Source organism: Colossoma macropomum, unplaced genomic scaffold, assembly GCF_904425465.1.
Source record: "Colossoma macropomum unplaced genomic scaffold, Colossoma_macropomum, whole genome shotgun sequence".
Taxonomy (NCBI): Eukaryota; Metazoa; Chordata; class Actinopteri; order Characiformes; family Serrasalmidae; genus Colossoma; species Colossoma macropomum.
Genome location: NW_023494805.1, coordinates 14,505,655 through 14,531,030, shown reverse-complemented (window position 1 = coordinate 14,531,030; position 25,376 = coordinate 14,505,655). Strand labels below are relative to the sequence as shown.

The following is a 25,376-nucleotide window of genomic DNA, read 5'->3' as shown; positions in this document are numbered from 1 at the left end:
TTTATTATTAAGCCATGCATAGCAGCATACTCTCATCACTGATTAGTAATGACACTGACAGTTAACACTGGGTTCTATGCAGCATCCCATCACTACTTCATTCCTTTAAAGTTAAGGTGTGCAAAACAGACACATTTAACCCCTTACCAAGCCATGAGCCCACTGAGTTTAACTACACACTTCTATAGCCTAAGAAGAGCTCCATTAGTTTGCATTGGAGTCCCTGTAGTTAGTGAATAATAAGCCTTAGTATGTAATAAGCCTGGTATGTTAAGGGGTCAACATAAATGTTTTGTAAATTCAAAATCTAATCACAGAAATAAAATATTACTATAAAATAAATGTAAAAAGACTGTATAATAATATTAATGATAAATAAATAGATAATATGCAAGAAAAAAATACAGTAGCCATTCTGCATTAAGGTTTAATATATAAAACATCATATAAATGAGATCACTCCCATTAGTGATGGCATTAAAAATAGCTTGATAACGTCACCATTATTTCTAAAATATGTTATGAGGTCAAAATCGCCTCAAACTTCTTCAGTTTCCGCTGCACATCCTCTTCCAGGCACTGCTCTATTCGTGTCCTTATCAGACGTGTCAAGCCCACATAGAAGGTCTTGGCCCAGGAGCCTTCTAGAGTGCAGACAGATCTGTCGCACACTTTGTGCAGAAATGTCACCAACTTCTCACTGCTGCTGACCTCACATCTCTGAAGAACCCACTTAGCCCAGTCCTCCCACATACTGTCATCTGTGAAGGACACAGTGAAGCACCGTCCAGGACAGAGGCTGTTGAGCTGTTCTCCTTCATCAACATTTACATTATTCCAGATAACACTGAAAAATAAATAAGAATAATTAAAAAATTAAACAGGCTTGTTGTTCATATTTTCCTTTTCAATGAACTTCTTGTGCTTTCAGATGTTCCAAGAGCCTTATTAATGTCATTGTATTTATACAGAATGGAGCATATAATTAACTGTTCTTCACTTACACGACTCTCTTCAGAGGAGACGGTGTTAAGGCACTTAATGATGACAAGCCTGCAAGGCTGATTCTGTTCCCCTCCAACCTGAGCAAAAAAACTCAGCCTCAGTATTCAATAATGATGCTGTATTTTGCCTCCATACTTTAAGACAATAATGTACTGAATGCATCAAGTGTTATAAGCTTCTAAAACAAGTTTATATGAATCACTCAACCGAGTTCATGCTGTGGTCTCACAGTAAAAAAAAAATTAAACCAATTACAGATTCAGATGTTAGAAATTACATTAGATAACGCATTAATAGAGAAAGTAATGAGCTAAATATATACAAAATCATCATTTATTTACTTTCTTTTTGGGGTGACTGTCCCAAACCCTAGCCCCCACATTTCAAATTGTGAAAATAGTGCTTAAAATGTTTTTTTTCACTGTTGTTTTTTAAAATATCTTTTTCATTTCATAAAGTGTAGTTGTGCCCCAAACTCCACTACTTAACTACAATTGTCACTATCCAAGCAATCTCTAAGAGGGACAAAATGGATTGTTCAATCATTTATTTCAATAAAGTAAACATAATTAAGAAATAGGGTCACTCAAAGCAAAAGGATTTTAAAGTCTAAAGTCCAATTAAGTTAAAAGTCTGAAATGTGTTTTCAGCTCTGACTATTAAACCAGTGCAGTAGAATGATCCATATAAATGGTGTGACTGTATCCACTCACCATAGCTCCATCAGTGTTTGTTTGACCTTGATGGCATTTGTGAGCAGGGAAAGTTCCTCATCACCAATGTCAGTCCATCCTAAACTGTATGTGAAAGATAACCATATAGTGAGCTGTTTCAACATCTGAATATTTTAGATCATAATGCAAAGAGGTTAAAACGGTACTCTGCCCTAAATGTAAAATTACACAATAGTCTTGTGAGTGAGAGTACAGATGACTAAAACCCCCTTCTGATGACACAACTGTCTGAATCAGTTTCTTTTTTTCTGTAAGTTGTAGAATGAAGAAAGAAGACAGCTAGCTATCATCATGACTAGGATGCCAAACATCAAGTCTGTATCATCAGTGAATTTCTTTATGGCCATTGAGAGATTCCCAAAGGTTGTATGACAAATTTCCATAATGCATGCTGGGTATTATAGTGAGACAATATTGCTGGATAAAAACTATCTAAATTCTGTCAAATCAGTGAGGTAGAGGAATGCAACGGTGTGTCACAGAATACTACATAACATGAAAATTTACCTTTGAAGTATTAGTTTATGGTCTAAATAACCCCTATAAAAAGTGAATCACCTACCCTAACTCCTTTAAGATGTCAGATGCTTCCACTACATCAGCAACTACCTTAATTGCTTCCTTGTCCAGACAGTTTTCTCCCAGCCTATGATAGACAGATAGACATTAGAACATGTGCCATAATTCTGACTTGTAGATAACAAGTAATAAAAGCTAATACCTTATTAGTTAGCATCATACAAACTGCATGTCTTAATCACTACTTAGCCCATTGTTTCAGACTGTTTACACCTTGCATCAATATGCGTTTTCAATTATCATATCATGTGCGAATTTCACTTGAATGCATGAAAAGCCAGGTGTACACACCAAGACACATTGTGTTTGGATTACAATTGGATCAGTCAAACCACATTGTGCCTGTTTACACTTTGCATTAACACATGTTTCATGTCCGGATTGTATCTGGTTCAATTTTGGCCTGATTAGATTTACTCTTTCCACTAAAATGCATCCCTAGTATGACCAGATGAAACCTGATTGCACAATTGTGGACAAGTTTGCTTGGACACTTTCACTGGCCTGAAGTGCAAGAAGGATTCTGTTTATATGTGTGTTAAATGCGGCCAAGATCCATCTCTGACCACTTCTGAATGAACCAAGTGACCTGAAGGTGTTTGCATCTGGCTTTTCATTAGGTCAAGTTAAATCAGAACGTGATTGGTCACAATGCAAGGTGTAAACACACCCATTCAGAGGTGTTCAAAGATGGATAATGGCCACACCTAACACGTGTGTAAACAACGAGTGTTTTTGAAATCCGTATACAGTTACATAGCAGAAATGTGTATGCAGAGAACAGAGGATAAACAAAGAAACAAAAGATGAACGATACGCAAGGCCAGAGTAATCCTCAAACCGAGAGCCTTCTTGCACTCTGGGCAGATGACAGCATCCAAGCTAAGCTTATTTACATGTGTGATGTGCTTTTCATGCTGGAAAGTAAAATTAGTGTAATAAAAAGTATAGTAAAAAGTGCAAATGGAATCCGAAAGTGTAAATGGGAGTTTATCCCGATATGATCTGGATACGAAACATCACTGCAAGGTGTAAACAGGCTCATGCTATCTATAAAAATGGACCAAAGTACATTACATAGCTAGAAATGTTCCACAGGTTCAGTGTATGCATGCTTCACTTTGGTTTGCATTGCGTTTGTTTGTGTAACTAGTAAATGAGCTCACTCAGGCCAGTCGATTGCAACAGTGCCCCTATTAAAAAACCTTATATTTTTGCATGACCTCTTGTGACCTCCTAAGAATGAACTTGAAATCCTTTCATGGGTTTTCTGAGTCTGTCATTTTGAGGCCTAATGTTTTACTTAAAGAGCTAAGAGGATGTACAGGCCTGGGAACATAGGAACAGATACACTACTATAGCACTCATCTTGAAGCTTTTGTCTGCACTTTTGTCCATTTTTATAAATAACAGTATGTCATACATTTTTATAAACCACTTTAAGAAGATTATTTGACATTACATAACAATTTAAAGTGGTATGAAACAACTGTAGCAACATTAACCTTATAGCTTCAGTCCAAAAGTAGAGAATCCAACTTCAGGCACCAAGGACGTTTTGTGTAGTATTTGGGTGAAGTGTAAAATTGTTTTTTTATGTTTTTTTTTTTTTAGCAAACTCACCATAGCTTCTCACATCTTAGGAAGTAGGGCTGTAGCTCTCTTAAGGCTTCGGTGGTGATGTTTGTCCCAGTCAGATCCATCTCTGATATAGTGAGCTGGATTTCATTGAGAAAGTGTTTCACAGCATTGTAGTCCATGGTGGAGAGAGTGACGTCACTGAGGTTAATGCGCAGACACTGTGGCTGAAGCTCCTGCATTAGTAGAACATCCTGTTGCTCCAGAAGACAGTGCAAGTGTGTGAGAATGTAAGCTCCATTCTCGCACAAGGCTCGAGTATCTGCTATAAGCCGTGTCCTGAAGGACTGCATTTTATCCTCCTGAGGTCTAAACCCAATATGTCTGGAGAGCAGTGCTTGGTTCCTCTCTGAAAGGAGACCAGAGAGGAATCTGGTAAACAGATCCAGGTTCCCTGGCAAACTTTCAATATTGTATTCAGTGTCAGACGCTAAGGTCTCTGATAAACATACATCTTCCATGGCGGAAAAAAGTGCTGCAAAGAACTCCTGAATTGTGAGATGTGTAAAGGAATAAACGTCCTCCGTGCAGCCTGGCTCCTGAACAGATGTCTTGTCCAGGAAGGTGCTTACCAAGGTGCAGTTTGCTATATCATCATCGTTCCCATAAAACAGAGTTTCTTGATTCATTAGTTTCTGATTTGCTATTCGGCCGAGCTTTAACAGAACTTTCTGTAGATGTTCTTGAGGCTCTGTGCCACTGCTATCCTTCAGAGATTCAACTCGATTCTTCGTGTGTGATTTGACTAGTGCCAGCAGGTACTGCACATAAATGTCTGTCATTGTCCTAGGGCTAGCTGTGGACAGACAGTTATTCTCTTTCAGGATGCTACATACAATGTGGCAGAAGGCTGGAATGTAGCAGAGAGTTAGCATTAGTTCATTAGCCACCAGAATGTCAAACATCTTAGAAGCCACTACCTTATCTTGGTAGAAACGTTGGAAGAAGTCACGGATCTCGATGGTGGAGAATCCAGTGATGACAACAAAGCGATCAATGAATCCAACAGGGATGTGGCTAACAGCCATGGGCCTGCTGGTCACTAACACAGAAGCCTCTGGGAGGAGTTCGCCCAGCATTAAGCTGGACAAGACCTCCACCACCTCACCCTCCTCATCAAGCTCGGTCAAGTAGACATCCACGTCACATCCCTTGTAGTGTTTGAATTCATCAAAGCCGTCCAGAATGATCAAGAGTTTGGTGTCGTTTTGAATAATGGTGTCTAGATGTTTTGTAAGGTGTCCATTCTTACGGAGAATCAGCTCTCGAAGGCTGACCGGCTTGCTGATGAGGTTCAGATCCCTGAAAGTTAGGTGGATGATGAAGTCAAAAGACTGGTGCTCCCTGCCATTGCTGAAATCATAAAGGATCTTCTGAACAAGTATAGTCTTGCCTATACCTGCCACTCCAGTCACTAAGATCTTCTTGGCTGGGTGTGTACCTGCTTCACTAGAGAACAGCTGGGCCGGTTTGATCAGTCTTTGCTCTGTAGCTCTTTGCTGAAGAGAAATACGCTGCTGTCCAAAAGTTAGAAGTTCATGCCTTTTGAGCTCTACACTGTGATGGCCCTTGACGATCAGCAAGTTGACATAGTGTTCAGAAAAATGGATTTTCTCTCCATGCCGTGTGTTATAGTAGAGCATACTCTCACTCCTGCGTTTCAGGATGGATTTATGCTTTGCTATGAGCTTTTGGTATTCTGGAAGACAAGAGAATACAATAGACCTTCAGCCATTATATACTAATACATCTGGAGAGCCCAACCTTGAGACTTACTATTTTCAGGTATAGCAAAGTTATTCAAAACATTTACTGGTTAATTTCTCAGTCTCTGAGGATTTCATTTCCTGAAGTGTGTCCACACTTTGGTTTCTCACTCTCATAACAGCATGACTTGTATATTAGTTTCACAGTAGTTATGGAACAATAGCCTACGTTTTAAGATTAACTGAATTATAAGCCTGAAGTTTAAGGGGTGGACAAAACAGACTCTTTATTTTAAACTTTGGAATAAAGCAAAATATTTGTAAAATGCTTATATTAGCTCTCATTTAGCCACGTACCTGTTGTCTGTTTCACACCCTGATTGTCAGCTTTTACGTTGGGCTCTCTGAGGTCTTTAGTGATAGAAATGAAGATTCTTGCGTCCTCTTCCCCCTTGCACTCCAGTATGTCCAGTACTTTGCGGACCTTTCCACGTGGCCCCTTTTCATACTGTATTTCCTCTCGATCATCTCTGGTCAAGACATTTTTTGTCATCAGTTGATCTACAAGAGAATCTATGTGCCCCTCAAGCTTGTCAACAAGAGAGACACGAAGTTCCCTGAGGGTCCGCAGGCAGGGTTCGGCTGTCACAGGCAGCATCATGACAAAACTATTTCTCCATTTAGACCCTAAAAAATCGTAAGCTGTGCTATGTCAGGAAATGTCATTTAAAAAACAGGCTCATAAATTTTCTTCAGTTATTTTTACCCTGTATGTACGCTGCTTGTCTCCAGTGGTTGCAAAGTAAGATACAGAAGGGTAGCGCATTGCATGACTCTGAAACCACACACGCGCACACACACACACACACACACAACAATCTGCTCAACATGGAAACACCCAGAAAGAGGAAGTCAGCAATTCTGCACTGACAGGGTGACATACAATGACTATACTGTATAATAACTTCATGTGGCACTAAACAAAATACAGGTTGGTAAGATTTGAGGTATACTTTGCTACATTGCTCTTCTGGGGTATTACAGAACAGTTGTTTATTGTTCATTCAAAAAAGGAATTGGAAAAGGAAGACGCTGTGTTCTTCGGTATACATTCTCACCCCGTATGACCACACTAAACAAAAATACAACAGTGAAAGAATATAATGCACTTTATTATTTGACAGGCGACCTGTTACTAACAATGAGAGCTGGCACAGAAAGTCTAGGCTGCATGCACTGATTTTTCTACAATTTGAACAGACCAAAAGAAGAAAAAGTGCATAAACAATATCACAATGTTCATTTACAGACCAATTGCACTTGTACAATGAAACAAAGTAATAAATAGTTCTAGAAGACAGCTAGCAATGTAAAAAAAAAACATAAAAAAATAAAATCACTCGCTCCTCCCAAGAAGTAGTATTTTCAGCAGTATTTTCAGGGGGGTTTGCTTAAAGGGTCCATATCATAGAAAAACAAATTTCTCTCACTTTTTAGTTTGATGTAGTGTGCAAACATTTCAAAGCGTTTCAAAGAGCCCTTTCACATGCATTTGCATCTCCAGTTAATCAGATGTAATATGCTAATCAGCTCATATACAACAGCCAATCACTGGTGTTGATCCTGCCTTTTGCTGTTCCATTTAAAAAAATGCTTGCCACCTCGACAATCACTTTTTTAAGCTGTTATTCATTTCCTTACACTGACTTTACACCAATGTTGACAAGACAATGACTGTTTACAATAATTAGCTTACTATATTAGCCATCACAATCACAAGCCATGTATGTTAAAACGTAAGGTATTTTAATGAGGCGATGAATAACAACAAAGCGAAGTAAAGATTAAACTAACTGCCACTTTATTTTGACTAGCTTGAGCCAAAAAAGGCTACTGAATTAAATTCAGAGACGAATCTCCTCTGAGTCAAGTCAAGTGGCATTAAACTGGACATTTTTTCCTCCATAAGCATAACATCTTGCTAAAATTTGTCACTTCCTGCAGAGCTTTGAGCAATCAGATTTAAATCTGATTTAAATGCATCTTAAATGTGATTATGCCTGCATTTCTACGTGTATAGTCCATATCCGGATACAATCCTGATACACATGAAACGACCAGATATTAACAGGGTTAAAGCGTACCATTAACTGCCCCTTTCATACAGTCTATACACAGAACCTAAGCAAAAACAGCCTGTTTTAATTTAATTTTTTCCAATGCCTTTACATGTATTCTCCCAATCAGACTATAGCGATTTAGCTCTGCCCATTCACGTTGAAGTTATAGGGAGTACTTCAGTCAGAAATTGGTCATGCAAAAATCAATTATGGCTGTCTTTGGTACATAAAACATAAAAAATGAAGATATGGCCCCTTTAAACATTCAAAATTTCAGGTTTCGTTCTACTTATTTTCATTTTGTGTTGTCCATGGCATGAGCTCAGGATTTCCAAGGAATATACTGAAAACACTTCAAGCTGAAATTTAGTATCTTTAATGCAATTGAAAGCCATTGTATCATCTGGGGGTTTCCTGGAAATGAGCGAATTTTTTCCCATATGTGTAGAGGGAAGTCTTTTCATTTCTTCTTTTTAGACTTACATGTTTGGTTACATGTTTGACTTCACATATTATCTAACAGTAATATTTAGTTGGGGAAGAGCAATACTAAGTACTATCTTGATAAGTGGTTAAAAAAATTGAGGACATACAGACAAACCACAACAATCTGTAAAAGAGTGACACAAAAATACAACCAAACAGTAAAAATAATACAAATCAAGCCACATTTGAACATGGACCTGCAAATCTTGAGTGCAAAACTATAAGGGTTTCCATCCACTATTAAGTTTTTAAAATTTTCAATACTTGGACATTTCTTCTCTAATAAGACTACAGCTAAGATGACTGCAAATCTTACCACTGATGTCTTAATGCAGCATAACCTAACCATTAATGCAGGAAATGTAGAGAAAAGTAGTTTCCAATTCAGATACCCACCAAAATCTAGTCGTTTGCTGCAGTATGCTGTACGGTAGCAAATTATGGTAATATCACATTTTTGATAACATTAGAGAAACACGATTATAAAGTCCTAGACTCCAGAAAACCCTTGTGGACATTCCTTTATGACTAGAGGACACTGATTTTAATGGGGATGGAGTGCAATCCAGTGAATTTCAACACATCTCACATCTCTCTGGACCATCAGAAAGGCAGTCAATGCAAAAACAAATAAAGAGGAATACAAAGACATACTTAAATCAAAGCCTTCACTGAAGTCAAATTAAGGTCAATGTTCATTAATAATAATTTGCGTCCAGTCTAGTGCCCATGCGTTCTGGTCATAGGGCTGATTAAAGGATTTAATCACTTGCCAGTCTCTGACATCCTCCAATCTCAGTGACCGTAACCCTTCACAGATCCTGGCTCTTGGAGACAAGTCATGTGTTGGGCTGTGCAGAGGAGTTCTTTAGTCTCTGGATTAGTCTCTGTCTCTGTCCTTTAGTCCTGATAGAGTCTCAGGTGTCTCTGCAGGACCGGCAGCAGCGTGCTTTAAACTGGGGTAGAGGACACAATTCCAGTTGTCTGACTTTCTCGCAGTACCTGGTGCTGTCCCGACATTCACCTGTGAACGCAATGCAAGAACTGTTACACAAAAAGCTCACTTTTTAAAAGCCAGTTATATTAGTTTTATTAGTGCAGCTATTCTGTAGCACAGTGCAGGGATGGCAAATTCCTGTCGGACCACAGCACTGAGTTTAGCATTCTATCAAAACCAGATTCAACTGATCAGCTTATTATCAAGGCCTTCATGAGCTGGTTTCAGAGAGTTAGTATAAAGGAAAAACAGCTGTGCAATGCTGTCGCCTTTCAAGACCTGAGGTTTGATACCACTGGCATAGATAGAAAAAAATCGAAGGTTTGATCCCCTGTCCACTACCAACATGGGTCCTTACTAACTCCTAAGGCCCCCTACCTGCCAACCTGCCATTGTAAGTCACTCAGGATATGAAAGTCTGCAAAATATGTACGCTTGTTGGCATGGAAGTCTGAAAAAACAACTAATTATAGTTTGGCTGGATAGTGGATAACATGATCAACCTTCACACGGACGATTAAAAGTTTACCACAGTGTACCAGTGTAAGCTGATCTGGATAAGTATCCGTTAATTATATGTAAATGGAGTGTTTCATGATGAGGCAGAATATTAGTGGCTCTGATTAGAAACAAAATACAATGAAAGTGGCAGTTTTGCAAATGTGGTTCAAGGATTCTTGATACCTTCATACTGAAGTTTAGATGAGTAACAGATCCTCAGTATTGTTGTTAATTCAGAAAACAGCAGGGCTCGAGTGCGCATAATCTAATTTACAAGTATAAAAGTGTTTGATGCTGTACAGGAAGACATTCATTTCTTTGGTTTAGAAATGTGCAGTACTGTGTAGGCATCTAAGACTATTTATGTAGGCATTTTTTAAAACTAACTTTAGAATATCTACAAATAAACAATACATTGTAATTTTATTTTATCTCCAGTATTTACAGTTACCATCCGATACCTAGTTTTTACTAGCAAAAAAAAACACACTGCGAAAAAAAAAGAATGGTGGTATGTAACTTTTGCACAGTACTGTATTTCTTTATGATGTTTTCAGGGTTTCATTCTAAAATTCTGTGTATCTATTTGTAACAATTTTAGAAATAACGAGTTTTTAAAAAACTATAACTGCCTTTCCTTAATACAGATGGTATTAATCACAATATAGCACTGATATTTTTGTATGTGTAAAGACCACCCCCAACAATGTATACTAGGAGGAAAAAAAAAAAGAAAATTCTTGAAAGTGGTCAATAATGTTTTATTTGGAATGACAGACTGCTCATACCTCTCCCGCAGGACAGAATGTTGCAGCGCTGCCAGCTAGCAGGCCGAGGCCTCCATGCACAGTGGAACTCTCGAGCTGGTTTACCGCTGCGGCGGTGCACACATGTCACATGACGTGACTGGAAACCATGGCGACCACAAGTGGCCGTGCACTGCGTCCATGGGCCGACTCGCCAGTGCAGAGCACAGGCCTCTGAGGTGCAGTTTTGATGAGAGAGAGGCCTGGAAGCCATGAACAAAAACAAATCATTTTCTGGGTGTAGTGAAAGAAACAACATTAATTAACCCTATATATATATATATATATATATATATATATATATAATATATATATATATATATATACACCGATCAGGCATAACATTATGACCACCTCCTTGTTTCTACGCTCATTGTCCATTTTATCAGCTCCACTTACTATATAGGTGCACTTTGTAGTTCTGCAATTACAGACTGTAGTTCATCTGTTTCTCTGCATACTTTCTTAGCCCCCTTTTACCCTGTTCTTCAGGGGTCAGGACCCCCATGGACCCTCACAGAGTAGGTACTATTTGGATGCTTCTCTGACCACTGAAGAACAGGATAAAAGGGGGCTAACAAAGTATGCAGAGAAACAGATGGACTACAGTCTGTAATTATAGAACTACAAAGTGCAGCTATATAGTAAGTGGATATATATATACAGCCTTATGCCCAATGACTGCTGGGATAGGCTCCAGCTCCCCCCGTGACCTGGAAGGATAAGCAGCTTAGAAAACGTGTGTGTGTGTGTGTGTATAAATATATATATATATATATATATATATATATATATATATATATATATATATATATATAGCTTGCCTTGGTTGACTGCTGCACATTCGATGTGCTACTCTGGTGCTGTTCTTGTCCTGGCAGAACACGTGTCTGTGCTGCAGTGCCTGCTTTGGTCCAACACACTGCCCATTACACTGAGTAAAACAGATTATTCATACAAAAATCTTAATAAACACATCATACATCGCACATCACACATCATACATCACTGACAAGATGGTCAGCTATGTTACATTTTCATTTGTTTAAAACAGGAAAAAAAATACCATGTGGTATTTTTAGGTTGCCATTTTTTGGTTGCTTCCTCTTTCACCAAGTGATTTTGAGACACAGTTATATCTCTACTTCCTCAAGAAACCTATGATACATTGAGACATTAGAAAAAAAAATCCCTTTTCAGTAGAGACACCGTAATTTTCTGTTTCTATTCTCAATGTCACCAATTTTCATTAAAAAGGAAAAGAAAAACATTATGCTGTTATCATTTATAGCACAGATGATATGGAGTTGTAAGAACCAAAAAAGTCACACAATGTTTACGTTCATTATGTTAGGTTTATTATTATGTTAAGTTCATTTTGATTTACTAACTCACTTTGTGCTTGTTGTATATAGACCCAATTCAACTGATGTATTGAATTATTCAGTATTATACAATAAAATGATGATAATGGGCAAACCTCTGCAGACATCTCTGTTCAATGGTAGAACATGTGCCTCTTAGTCATCACAAATCAAATGTCTAAATAACACCCACTGTCATGACACTATACTCACAGGGCCCCATGATGTTGTCACCCAGCTGACACACAGCTGAGTGTTACAGGGCCTGGTTTCTGCTGGTCTCCTACCAGCACCCAGACATGCCTCTGCTCCTTCTGCAACACCTAAACAAGTCACACTGCGGCTCTGTATCCCACCACCACAGCTCACAGAGCAGGACGACCAGGATGACACCTGCCATCTGATTTACAGAGAGAGGAATGTAGAAAAGAAGGCAGTTAGACAAATAATGAACGACATCTTCATTAGGAAAAACAGAGTTTTCTTTAAAAGTTATCATATACCACGCATGGAATACGTACACAAAGATTAAATGGAATTTTACTTGTATGAATGTACACAGAAACAGGGACGTCATGGATGAATGAGAACTGGCTATTTGGTTACTGCCATGGGAACGTAATGACTGGTCTGACTAGACAGGAAGCTCATTGGAGGAACAGTGGAAAGTGTAATAAATCTTGACTCCATGAACTCCATCACTGTACAATTCACTGCCCTTCATTCAGTCCTCTCAGACACTTACGATAAACAAGGTACTAGTCTACAACAGTTGAACTGATAATAATAAGTAATTAAAGAATCTAAAGCAGAGGTGTCAAACATACGGCCTGCTTATGGTTCTTATCTGGCCTGCCAGATTAATTTACAATAATCCATGTTATAAATTAAAATCAGCTTGTGGACTGTAAAAAATGCCAAAAAAGCAAGTAATGACTGACATAATGTTCAACCAATCACTGCTTAGGAACCACCTCTAAGCACTACTTCTTCTGACAAGTGAATGAAAAACTCCTCAGAACAAACCTGCAGTGAGAATGACGCCGGCAGTAAATTAGTTAGAATTACTAGGCTGAGAGATGTAAAAAAGGCATCTGCAGGGTGGTGCTGTTTTTATTTCATTCCTGATGCTGAAAATCTTTTGGATCATACTGTGTGGAACACCAAACTCAAAGCTTAGGGTCAAAACTACTAACAAGCAGCTCCGAGGTAAGCTAAACTGAATCTAGGTTGCTATGTTTTGCTAACAATAATTTTATTATGAGGTCTAAAGATAAATAACCTTGCAGAAAATCAGATAGCTAGCTACATTAGCTTTTCTTATCTTAGCTGCTTATGTTGTTGACAGCTTAATAAATTAGTCATATTAAACAGAACTGTGTGGTGCTCTCATTTGTGATAAGAACATTCTGTTTGAAGATAAATAACTCGTATGCATGCATGCATTGCTGTTAAATGATAGTAACTAAAGATAGGTGACAAATTAAAGGAAAAACCTAAATCAAAGAGTGGAGAAACAATCAGTACTTTCAGACAGAGACTTAACATCCTACCATGCTCTGTGTTACGTATAAAAATGCTGAACAGGCCCAGCTGATCTCGATTTTGAACAAAATACCAATTGAAAAAGATCTAAGTGACTTAATAATTGAGGCACAGATAGCAGGAGCTTCAGTCACAGAAACTGCTCAACTGGCCAGTGTTTCAACAGGAAACAGGAATGGAAACTGTGTTCAGAAGTGTACATTCAGTGACTGTGAAGCTTGTGCATTAGTGTGATATGTACGGAAAAAAACAAAAAAAGCAACTGTTGCCCTCAGATGACTGAGAATGTCAAAGCAGGACATGATAAGACTGTGTCAGCAAGAACAGTCTGTACACAACTACATAAAGAGGGTTATTACAGTGGAGTTGTCCCTCATTGCAAATATGAATGCAGATTTGAGAGTTCAGTGGTGTAAAAATTATATATACTGATCTACAGAAATGTGGAAAGAAGTGATTTGGTAGGATGAGTCCTTCACCACAAGTAGCCGAGTGCATGTATGGTGTTCACCAAGAGAACAGTACACACCTGAATGCTTGACCCCTACAGTGAGGGGGTCCAGTGGCTCTGTTATGATGTGGGGGGCATTTTGCTTGCATAGTTTGGGTCCTCGTAAAAAGAAGGGTCATTACAAAGTTATTCTGACACATCACTTTTATCCTATGATGGTACATTCTTATCCTGTCATGTGCTATGGCCTTTGCAGATTTAAACTCAGTTGAACACCTATGGGAGGCTTTGGACTGATGTGTTAGACAGTGGTGGACTTTTTGTAATAGGAAGATGTGAAATAGCCGTACAACCTGGTAACTTCAGATCAACAACACCTTGCAGTACCACGACTGTACCTGTGGCGGCAGTGTTGTCCATGGCAGGAGTGAGATGACTGCAAGTTGTCTGTGCATAAAGAAGAGTTATTTTCGTCAGCACCACTTATGCAGCCACTTCCTGCAAACAAATGAATGCAAAAAAAGTGATCATTTTGTCGTTAAAAAAGTGCTGCAGTCATTAAACATACAAGAACACTATATAAAAAAAAAACATTTTAAAATGCATCACAGTGCTTCATGAAATCTGGATATAATGCCAAAGTGCCCACACACAATCCTTACAAACAACATCTGATTAACTAGTTTCTGTACAGATTTTTAAAAGAGACCCACTTCTCACATCTGTATCAACTACAATAAAAATGCCTGTGCCTTCCAGCCATATAGTATTAAGATAATTAGAACTAAACCAGATACTGTCATCCAAAAACCTTTAGAGCCTTGGGATGTTGTACACGTAAGAAAGTGAATCACGATTCACAAGGACATGTTGAGGTAATCTGGATACCTTTCAACATTTTAAGCCTCTTATCCACTCTGCTCTGATTAAACAAGAAGGTCCACTCCTACTCCTAACTTCCTTTGAAATACCGTCTGGATTTGCTAATTGTTGACGGATGCTGGGAGAAAGTCCAGCGCATCAGGAATGGGCCTTGACAGTGCTTTGTTCTTTATGTCCACAGGGTCAGCAACTAATCACAAGTCGCCATGGCTGCACCCTCACTACATGCCACAGACATTGCTGGAAACTGATGATTTACATAGGACTCCCAGTAGGTTATTTGGTGATATGAGAAGGACATTAGGAAATTCCCCTTCAGTATCACTTTGTGTTTAGCATTAGTAAAAATATAGTGAGAAGTCCTTTAAAGTATATACACCACTGCTCAAAATTTTAGAATCACTTGTCATCTATTTTTTTTTGATATTTCATTTAATAATAACACAGTTTAGATTAAAATAATATAAGCTAATAATACAACAAGGAGTTTTAAGATGTTTTATTCAATGTTTCTATGCTGTGTAACATTATGAGAAGATGAAGTTATTAAAAAGTTCATGCTAATTTTATTATATTTTCATTTTCAATATTATACCACTTTCTCAGTTATTTTTATTATCATTATATCTACAGCTCTGTTCATCATTTTGGACACAGCTTCCTACAAATTAGCTGAAACCTGTAGTTGTAGAGTAAAAGCATCATATTAGAATCCCTTTATACATGTAGGTGCAACAACATTGGTTTTATATTAATGTGTACAGTGATTCCAAATGTTTAAATGGCAGTGTAGTGCCACGTGAACTTGATGTGGACATATATGTGAGCCTAGCATGACCTGGGAGTTCCACAGAGATCCCACCATTTACGCCAAATTATCACTTTAACCACTTAAAATCTAGGCTTATTATTCAGTTATTAATCTTAAACTTTAAGATGAATCTTTACCTTAAAATAACTCACTAAATACTATACATTTTTTCAGGTCTTAGATTATTTAGTGCAAGTCTGTAGAATTTAAGGCTTACAATCAGTACAAAATGACTGACTGTAAGTGCTCTTATTATTTATTGAGGGTAATGTTTTACTGCTGAAGCAGAGAATGTGATTTATTGACTGACCTCAAAAGAAAAATATTTGCCCTTTTTTTTGCATCAGAGTGAATTAAGCTTATTAAGTGTAAACTACAGCTTATCAATTGCGTACAGTCCTTGCACTCAAACATCAGCTCTCAAGCTGACTTATGTAAACCAAGCCCTCCTGTCTAGGCCCGTCTAGGCCAAAATACACTGAACCCTTCTCGGAGTGCTGACAGTTCTAGTGCGCAAGATCTGTTTTACCTGTTATTTGCACTTGAGATGACAGTGAAGTGGAGCCTAGATGATTTGTAGCTCTGCATGTGTAGAGTCCAGAGTCTGTCTCCCTTGGAGCGTCAACGTGCAGGGAGCCGTCTGGCATTAGGCCTACTCTGCCACGACACAGAACATAAAACTACTGAAAGAAACACAAACACTTAGATTGCTTGACAGCACTTTTGCTGACCAAGAGCCAATTTTGTAGCCAGACAGGACAGAAAGTCCACTCCTACCTGCTGCTGTTTGTCAACTCCATGCCATCCTTTGTCCAAATTGTCACTGGTTGTGGGTTGCCTTGTGCTTGGCATCTTAGCTCCAACCTGATGGCCTGCCTTGGGACCAAAACAAGACTACCAACATGTGCCACTATTTCATTAGGGAACTTGTAGCCTCTCAAGGGCCTCTGTATAATGACAGGGCTTCGGAGATGCCCACGCCATTGTCTGGTGGAATGGGATGGCATTCGTAAACCAGTTCTTTGAGAAATGTAACCCTGAGTTGAGAATTCCTGTCTGTCATTGGGTTCCAAGGTGGATTCATTATTCTCCCCGGTGTTCTTTGTTAGTTCCTCTAAAAGTTGAGTAATAAGCTCATCCTTTACAGGGCCCTGGACGCCACCAGACAAATTCCGAGTGACCTCATCAAGTTTTGGCATGTCTGCCACCAGAACCTGCGGGCTCTGAGGATCCAATACTGTATCCTCTTCTAGAATGGACCTATTCTTCTCAGCAGAATCCAGCAGTTCCTTGGAGACATAGCCCTCCAGGGCTAAATTTTTTAGGTCAAGCAAGTGCTGCACCACAGCGTCATAGCGATTGAAAGACAGCACCTCTTTGGCTGTCTCCTCAGATACAGATGACATTTGATGAGTCTTTGGTGAGCTTTTAACACCATCTGTGATCCAGAAGTCAGCTTCTGGAACAGATATCTTCTGCTTGCCGCCAATAAGCTTCAGGACAAAGTTTTCCTGTGCCTGACCCGCAACACAAGTGTACATCCCCACGTCCGAGGCGCGAACCTGCTGAATCTTGATGTAACCCATGTGAGATATGGAAACATGAGGCAAAAGAGCCAATGGCTTTCCATCCTTTAGCCAGCGAACATGGCCCTTACGAAAGTGGCGGGTTGGGCAACGGAGTACAATAGATGTCCATGGCAGTAAGTAGGCATATCCACCCACTACAAAGTGCAGTTTTGGGCCTTTTCTCCACTGAATATAGACTTTCTTCTGAGCCAAGATGGCAGGATCTGGTTTTGCAGCTACCGACTTGAAAGTCTCTGTGAAAGAAATATGTATGTGCTGTTACTGTGAGCCAAAAGATCATCTGATGATTCACTGATTCACCCCTACCAATCAAAATTAAATGAAGAAGCAAATTCTCAAAAGTACTATAGAAACCTGGAGCTTAGAGGCTGTGGTGGAGGTGTTTGACCCTCTGGCAAAAACCATTTGGCACTGCTATTCTGCAGCTCCATTTCCTGTATCAGTTCTTTGGATTGTCCTTAGATTGCTCCCTCACTGCTCTCTCACTACCTATCCCAGCTATCTACTCCCTCACTTTCAAAAAGCTAATGAATAACATATTTATATGTCTTGTAGAGCTGTTTCTGGCTTGTAACATGGATGACAAAATAAACAATTTAAGACATAAAGAAGTGTTAAAGACAATAGAGCAATAAATAACATTACATGTGCCTAAACCTTGGCTTGCGAGGATTCATCACAGTCAGGTTGGAATGTCTTAATGGGTGCTGAGGTTTGCTGTCTGAAAATGTGGCTGGCGTTTAGCCGAGGTTTGCTTACTCTCGCAGGGTCCAGCGGAGCACGATCGAGCAGTAGAAGGCTTTGTGAGTGAAGCACAGGCCTCTGGAACCAGAGTCTGGTACTGCCCATTCTGTTCCTTCCTCCTGCACACCACAAGCAGCCTCTGGGTCCCTTCTCCACAGGTTGCCGAACACTGGACAAGCAACAGATACCCCTACTCATTCACTATGGACAGATGACTACATTCAGTAACTGGGCTGTGGATAGCTTGTGGCCAGGAGCTGTTATGCTAACCCCACCATGAACTGCGCTCTGGTTCACTGAGGACTGTGAGCATTCCTCAAGCGTGATGAACAACTAGGAGTTCACATACATCAGCCATATGAATTTGTCTCAAAGGGAACGGTGAAGAAAGACGCTACTGGCGTTGGATCCTCCACTTAAACAAACTACATCACAACAGTGTTACAGGTGGTAGTGAAAAATATATGTCCTCACATAATATTCAAACACTGGTCCCTTAGTGTGATGGAAAAAGAGAAGGAAAAAGTGGGTCATGTTTAGACAAACCTATGCTTTATATTAATGTTACTTAACTTCGCTTGGGCCAGTGAGGTCATCCTACAGCCAGAACAAATTATTCAACAAAAGACTCGCCAAGAGCTTTTAAGTGTGACAGAGTACACAAAACACACAATAAAACAGCATGAGTTCTATAGCCGCACAAAAAAATTATGAACAGCAATAACAGGGTAGACAAAATTTTGAAACCTGACCAGGACCATGAGTTCAGTTGCAATATGAGAGAATGCATGTTTCTGACCTGTGTCCAATCTGTGAAGACCCACTGGGCAGGGCAGTCTGTCTGGCCACAGACTTGCAGCATGGGCAAGCTTGGAGAGGGACAGAAGGTCTCAGGTAACTCCAGTACACTTCCATCTGCCATTCTCTGCTTACAGACAACCTCCCTCTTCTGTGTGCCACCTCCACATGTATGAGAACACTGTGTGGATGCAAAGCAAAGACATCTAACTGAGCTCACTCTGCCTTGGCTTCCATGGCTATTACCAAGTGAAGAGCCAACATTTTAGCATGAAGTGAACTCAGGGAACTTAAAAGAAATCTGTAGGGATTTCTTTCTAAAATTATTGTTGATATTGCTACAGGGTCAACTGGAGTTTGACCAAAGAAACATATTGTCGCTGTCATAAGGAAACTTTGTAGCTACTTTTTTTGGACTAGAAATTAAAAAAAGTCAAGATTTTTGAGTTACGCTGCCAGATGTTAAGTTAAGAAAATGTTCTTCCTCTCCTATAGAGTTACAAGGTTTTCTTATGACACAGAAACCATGTATCATTTTAACTGTAGACAGATTAAAAGCAATGCTGTGTACATCACTTTTAAACATACTATACATTGTCAGAAAAAAAGAGTGCATTAGTACATTAATTTTAGTTCTCCAAAGTACAAAGTACCCATTAAAGTACGAAATGGTCTTTAAGGTCCAACTGTGTCTAATAAGCATGTTTTTAAGGTGCGCTCATTTATATATACATATATATTTATACAGACATACATAGATGTCCACTAAAGGCAGTAGTTCTCAAACTAGTCCTCAGGGACCCCCAGATGGTCCAGATTTAGTTTTTGCTCCAAACATGTAACACATAGGGACACAGCAAAAATCTGGACCATCTGGGGGTGTCCAAGGGCCCACTTGAGAACCACTGGGTCACCACCTCAATAACAGCATTTATTCCCTGAAAGGTACAGTTTTTTCTGAGAGTGTAAGATGATTTTATCTTGGACTTGCTGAATGAAACAATGGAAAGTATTAAACATTTCCCCAGACTCTTAAAGAACTTGGAAAAACAGTTTTCCATATCTAACCTGACTCCACTCCTTGGTATCCCATGTTGGTGGGCAATCAAAACGATTACAAGCCTGTACAGAGGAGGGCTTGGGCTGCCGACACTTTTCATCTTTGACCTTCTCTGTGTGGTTGCTGTGTGCTTTTCCTTTCAGCACACAGGTAACGGCACGCGTCTGAAGGCCAACCCCACATGTTGCTGAGCAGGAGCTCCAAGCCTCTACCTCCCACCTGAAGAGACACGAATTAATTAAATTAACATCTTAAAATCTGCGGGTATCCATATTCTTTCCATGTAGCAGTTGGCATAGTGTAGTGGTTAACACTGCTTCTGCCTATGCAGCAGACTAGGTTCAATTCCCAAGTCGGGTAAGCACACTTTACTATAAGAGTCCTTGGGCAAGACTCCTAACACTACATTCGCCTACCTCTGTTACATGATTAAATTGTAAGTCACTCTGGAAACGAGTGTCCGCCAAGTGCATAAATAAAAATTTGCTCAGTATCTCCATGGAAAAGAATGCATAATAAGTTATTATTGAGCTCTATGTATGAGGAATGGACCTGCTGAAGGGTCTGAAATTGTTAAGATGTTCATCAATTATATAAAAATAAAGGTACTCAATTTCCTAAAAACCTTTCGGTTCTTTAAAAAAAATTGTAAAAATGCGATCTGCAAGTGTGAAGTTTAAAAACCCTCCACATTACATAAAGATTCCATACCATTTTTTTCTAGAACCATATATCTAAGCCAAGAACCATTTAGAAACCTTTATTTTTTAAGAGTATAGCTGTTCATAAACCGAGTAACAGTTTAAATAAAAATTAATGTATTTTCACACAGCCTCGAGACATAGAGAAAACACTACCACAGCTCATCAAACCACGAGAATGAGGTTTCCAGGGACGTGATCAAATAGCCACATGGTCACAACATTGCGGATATTACAATCCCACTGGTGCCTTTGACCCAAGGGTCACCCCTTCAACTCTGATTGTGGCAGCAGCTGAAGCTGGAGCGGGCCAGCACCTCCAACCTTCCAGGACCACCAGCAGTTAGCCCGAGCTCAGCTGGAGACTCCCGCTGCCTGGCAGCCAGTCTGGGTCTCCCCCAATGATATGACAGTTCAGGCTGGAGCAGAAAGCTTCAGATTCCCTTTACAAGGGAAGCAAACCAAAAAACTGGAGGGGTTTTGAGGCCCAGAGAAGGACTAAGCAGGGGCCAAGGGAAACAAGCAGAACACAAAGTTTGTTGTGCTTGAAAACAAACGTAACACTTGGAAAAACAGGCTGGAGAAAGGCAGAATGCCTCTGGGTTTTTACGTCCGTGGCGAGAGGTGTGGAACACCAGCACAGCGGGGTACATGGTGGGTCTGCGTGTGCATGTGGGGGAGGGGGGGAGTTGATTTTCCAGCCACAGGCCACCGTAATCGCTACTTTACATTCTGCAAATGGTTTGGATATTTTAACATCAGGAAAAAAAATATTTGAATATATATATATATATATATATATATATATATATTATATATATATAAAATGTTGTTTTAAACAAAACTGCAAAATACATGTGACACTAATTCAACACTTAAATAGTGTCTTATTATCCGTTATCTGTGGCTCAGCAAGACATTTTATTCTAGGTCTTAGCAATACACACAGAGATCTCAGTAATAAATATATGCAATATTCACACACATGCACATATGCATTCTCTCTCTCTCCTCACTTTTCTTCATCTTCTCAACTTGCCATTTGGAAACGCAGAATGTGTTGCTAGATTGAGTGGTGGACTCAGAAAACGTGTCTGACAGATGAGCCTCTGAAACTAAGACTTCTCTCTTGCGCTACTCACAATTGCGTGGAGGATGAACGGCCCTGACATCCCAGCAGCCTCTTTAGCGCAGTGAAACTCGACACTGATAGTGTCTGTCCTAGACTACACTGCTACAGCAGGGGGGCAGCGGCCTTCATTTCCTGGCCTTGGAGGGGAGCTCCATTAGTTTCCACAAAGTTAGCATGAGAGTGGTCTTTAGCCACGCACTCCCAAAGATATCAGCACAGGATTCTCATATCTACAAACCATTGCAACAAAGAAACCAACCTTTTCTATCTATAAACTCTAAAGACTCATTGGCCGGGCCATGTAATTGTAAATCTGTAGTAATTACTGAATAATTCGTAATAGATGATGGATAATAAGCTTACGCTAATAAACTAAATAAGCCAAAAGTTGGAGGGCTATCCCCTCAAAATGTGAAGCATACAACATCCTAAGGTTTATCATTCAGTGACTAAATGGTTGACAATGCAAACTGACTGAGTTATTCTTTGGTTATAGTAGTATGTAAAAAAAGTTTGGACCTGCTGGAAGGTCCAGGACGTTTAAATGTATTATGTAAGCACAACTACTTAAGTTTTACTTACTTACTTAAGTAATTACTTTTTGAAGATTTTAAAAGCTTATCTGAGACCAGTTAATTATGACATACACATTGAGATTATTTGTAGACAAAATTGATAACATGAATCAAACTTCTCTCCTAATTACAGCTATTGAACACTTCCTAAATGCTATAGGTCCTTACCGGGGTGGACAGGGGTCAGTGTTGCAGGCCTTTAGGAGCTGAGGAGGTCGTCGTGTGCTCACACACTCACTTTCATCTGTAGCTTCTCTGGTCTGCTTGTTCAGACAGATTACCACTGCCTCCTTCATCCCTGAGGAGCAAATGGTAAAATCAAGTTGAGATTGAAGCTTTCGGTCATAGCACATACCATTAACTTAATGACAATTTAAGAAGGATTACTGAACATACGCATCACACTTCCACTTTTAGAGTCAACACTGCACTGTTGCGATTCAGAGAGTACAGTTTCTTATACAAGGTGAATTGAACAACATACTGGTGGGAAGTTTCATTTTACACTGATAAGAATCTGATGGGGGGGGGGAGTGTGGGAATGCAACCAATGTACAAGAGAATAAAGAAAAAAAGGAGAATCTGGCTTTGAATTGTAATGAGTACTTCTAAAATAAAAAAGGAAATTCTAAATGAAATTATAAGAGTAAAAAGTAAGCTTTCCTCTCTTAGAAATGTAACTAAGTACAGGCACACATATTAAATTTTATTAATACCCAGGTAAAGTATAAAACTTCCAAAATTATACTTTAGTATTATATAAGCACAACTGCTTAAGTTTTACTTATGTCCTTAAGTAATCACTTAACTTTTCCACCCCTGATGGAAAGTACAGACACAGAAACACAGTTTTGTCCATTCGGGCATCTTATTATCACATTATTTCATTGTGCATCACTCCTAGTTGTGGGATAAATCAAAACACACCACATAGCTTAACAAATGCAAATGCTTCAATGCTTTTTTTCTATCATTATTCACATATAATTCTTTAGGAGCTCACCAATCATTATGCCATAAACAAATAAGGTCTTTGGGAGGAGGTGCACTGACCTGGACACTGATTTCTCAGTGAAATCCTAACCTTATGGCCCTAAACACCCATATCGTAAGCTCCAGATTTTAGATCATGCTAAGCAACAGTAAAGTAAAACCAGGTCTCTTGATAAGGTTATTACACAGACAAGAGGGTGATAATGTGTTAAATAGAGGGTTAGCTGAGAGAGAAGGAGGCTGTTATTAAGGGAGGAGGTTATAAATTTATATGGTGAGGTGTTAAGAGAGAAATGGAGACAGGGAAGGAAAGGCCTGACTTTTACAGGACCCAAGATAACAGCAATATATCTATATGTGTCAGAAAAGGAAGACAAAGCACCACAGGGTGCGTTCTCTTCTCAAGTGCTGAGCTGTTAAGGCAGCTGCAGATGTGGACGAGTGTGTGCCATGGTGCAGTCAGGACTGAGCAAGTATATTTGTGTATGTACATTATGGCTGATGTTATTAATTGATTAAACTCGATTACACACTTAAAAAAAACAGGGTCTGGTCTCAAATCTACATGCTGGGTGAACTGATCAGTGATTAGCTGACAGTTTGCACAACAATAATTTAAATTCTCGTACTGCTCTCTCTTACTGTAAATAATTTCGGTATTACTCACTTATTTGTTATAACATAACTCACTTATATGTAATAGGTAGGTTACTTAATTACTGACATAATGTAGGGATAGGTCAGAATTGTATAGTCATGAAAGTGAAGAGAGTGACAATTTGTTAGATCATTATTAATTTATAAAGTAGTAGTAATAATAATTAATTATAGATTATTATTAAAATAGTAAATTAAAATAATTGCTATGCAAATTAGCTTCTCTTTAGTGCTATAGGTTCCCATATTGAAGAACCTGAGCTACCTGAACTTTATGATCCACCAGTGGGCAGTGTAGGACCTGCGTCTTACGTTCAGAATTTCTAAAGCTTTCTAAAAGCTATCGCTCACTGAACGAGAAGATCCGTGCAGCACATGCAGTACGTGCAGTACAAAGCGCAACAACAGCACACAGGAGTTGTCGCAGGGAATTTATTACATTTAGTATCAGCTAATAAACTCTTCAAAAGCCAAAGTTTGTACTTATAATAGGTATAAACTTAAGGTCTGCATTCCTGCAAGACCCATCACAATATCTTGCAGTGTGGGGCTAATTTTCAGTGTGACCTGTTGGAGCTGGCAGTTAACCAGCATACTGTGGGCTGGAGCAGGACAACATGCGTAGACAGATCCCGTAAATTAATGAATAGCCAAAACAAAATGATAGCTATCGCTTAATAATTGTTTAAAAAATATCTAATACCAATATAACAAAAAATAATAAACTCTAAAGAGTTTATTATTCTAAAGAGAAACGCATTCTAAATAAGATATTATAAAGTAGTTCTAAATAGAACTAAAACCTACAAATTCCTTTCTTGTAGGCTACAGAAACAGCTGAGGCTTTACACAGTCAGGCGGCCACAGCTGTGGAGGGAGCTCTTAATAAAGGTGAATATGCAAGAATAAAGCAGACTAAAGGTAAGTCTGACCTACGGTAGTTTTTTTTAGTTGTGACTAACGCAGAGGGAAACCAGTTATAAAGGTCCACAAGCAGGAGTGGGACAAGTTGTTTCGGTTACAGTGGGAGCGGGACAAACAGTGCATTTTCTGCAGGAGCGGGATAAAATCTTGCAGGAGTAGGTGGGAGCAGGACTTAAAGAACTGGACCCATGCAGACCTTTACTACTAACTGAAATAGTAACGTTATCTAGGTAAAAACAGATGATTTGCATTTGTCTGTTTATCATAAAGACTTTAGATTGTTTTTTAAAGCAAACCTCAAGCCATGTGTCACCTTCTATGGATTTGTGGTGTTGGTTTATTATAGTAAGATGTTGAGTGGTGTCACTGTGTGCAGCACATTTTTGACTAATGTCCCATAAATTCTAATATCAACATCAACAACTGAAAAAACCTTCCATAAAACAATCAACTGTGACAGTTTGAACACCCCTTGTCTGCAAATGTTAGTGCACAATTTCTATTTAATTGCATACTGGAAAAAAACATCAAGTATAAAATGTGCCACAACCTTTGCACAAGCCAGATTTTATATAAAT

General features: G+C 39.1%; 2 protein-coding genes across 2 annotated transcripts in view; both read right to left on the bottom strand.

Annotated features, from left to right (window-relative positions):
* Window positions 1-407: 407 nt before the first annotated feature.
* Window positions 408-6,513, bottom strand: LOC118826228 (NACHT, LRR and PYD domains-containing protein 3-like). The gene is made up of 6 exons (XM_036597133.1): window positions 6,020-6,513; window positions 3,942-5,655; window positions 2,302-2,385; window positions 1,719-1,802; window positions 1,005-1,082; window positions 408-847 (listed from the first exon to the last, which is right to left on the bottom strand). The coding sequence occupies exons 1-6, from the start codon at window positions 6,321-6,323 to the stop codon at window positions 520-522; spliced, it is 2,592 nt and encodes an 863-aa protein (XP_036453026.1). The 5' UTR covers window positions 6,324-6,513; the 3' UTR covers window positions 408-519.
* Window positions 6,514-8,284: 1,771 nt separating this feature from the next.
* Window positions 8,285-25,376, bottom strand: part of LOC118825786 (ADAMTS-like protein 1) — a 174,800-nt gene continuing 157,708 nt past the window's right edge. The window contains 11 exon segments of the mRNA XM_036596606.1: window positions 8,285-9,292; window positions 10,555-10,775; window positions 11,397-11,506; window positions 12,150-12,336; window positions 14,331-14,379; window positions 16,155-16,282; window positions 16,403-17,447; window positions 17,974-18,127; window positions 18,758-18,937; window positions 19,825-20,035; window positions 22,393-22,522. Coding sequence (XP_036452499.1) covers window positions 9,186-9,292; window positions 10,555-10,775; window positions 11,397-11,506; window positions 12,150-12,336; window positions 14,331-14,379; window positions 16,155-16,282; window positions 16,403-17,447; window positions 17,974-18,127; window positions 18,758-18,937; window positions 19,825-20,035; window positions 22,393-22,522 — 2,522 coding nt within the window. The 3' untranslated portion in view covers window positions 8,285-9,185.

What these genes read in the sequence shown, in the direction of transcription:
- LOC118826228 (XM_036597133.1), bottom strand. Translation starts at nt 6,323, where the DNA reads ATGATGCTGCCTGTGACAGCCGAACCCTGCCTGCGGACCCTCAGGGAA. An exon ending in GACATCTTAAAGGAGTTAGG is followed by an intron (nt 1,803 to 2,301) that starts GTAGGTGATTCA and finishes TTTCACATACAG; the next exon opens with TTTAGGATGGACTGACATTG. An exon ending in CAAACACTGATGGAGCTATG is followed by an intron (nt 1,083 to 1,718) that starts GTGAGTGGATAC and finishes TTTTTTGCTCAG; the next exon opens with GTTGGAGGGGAACAGAATCA.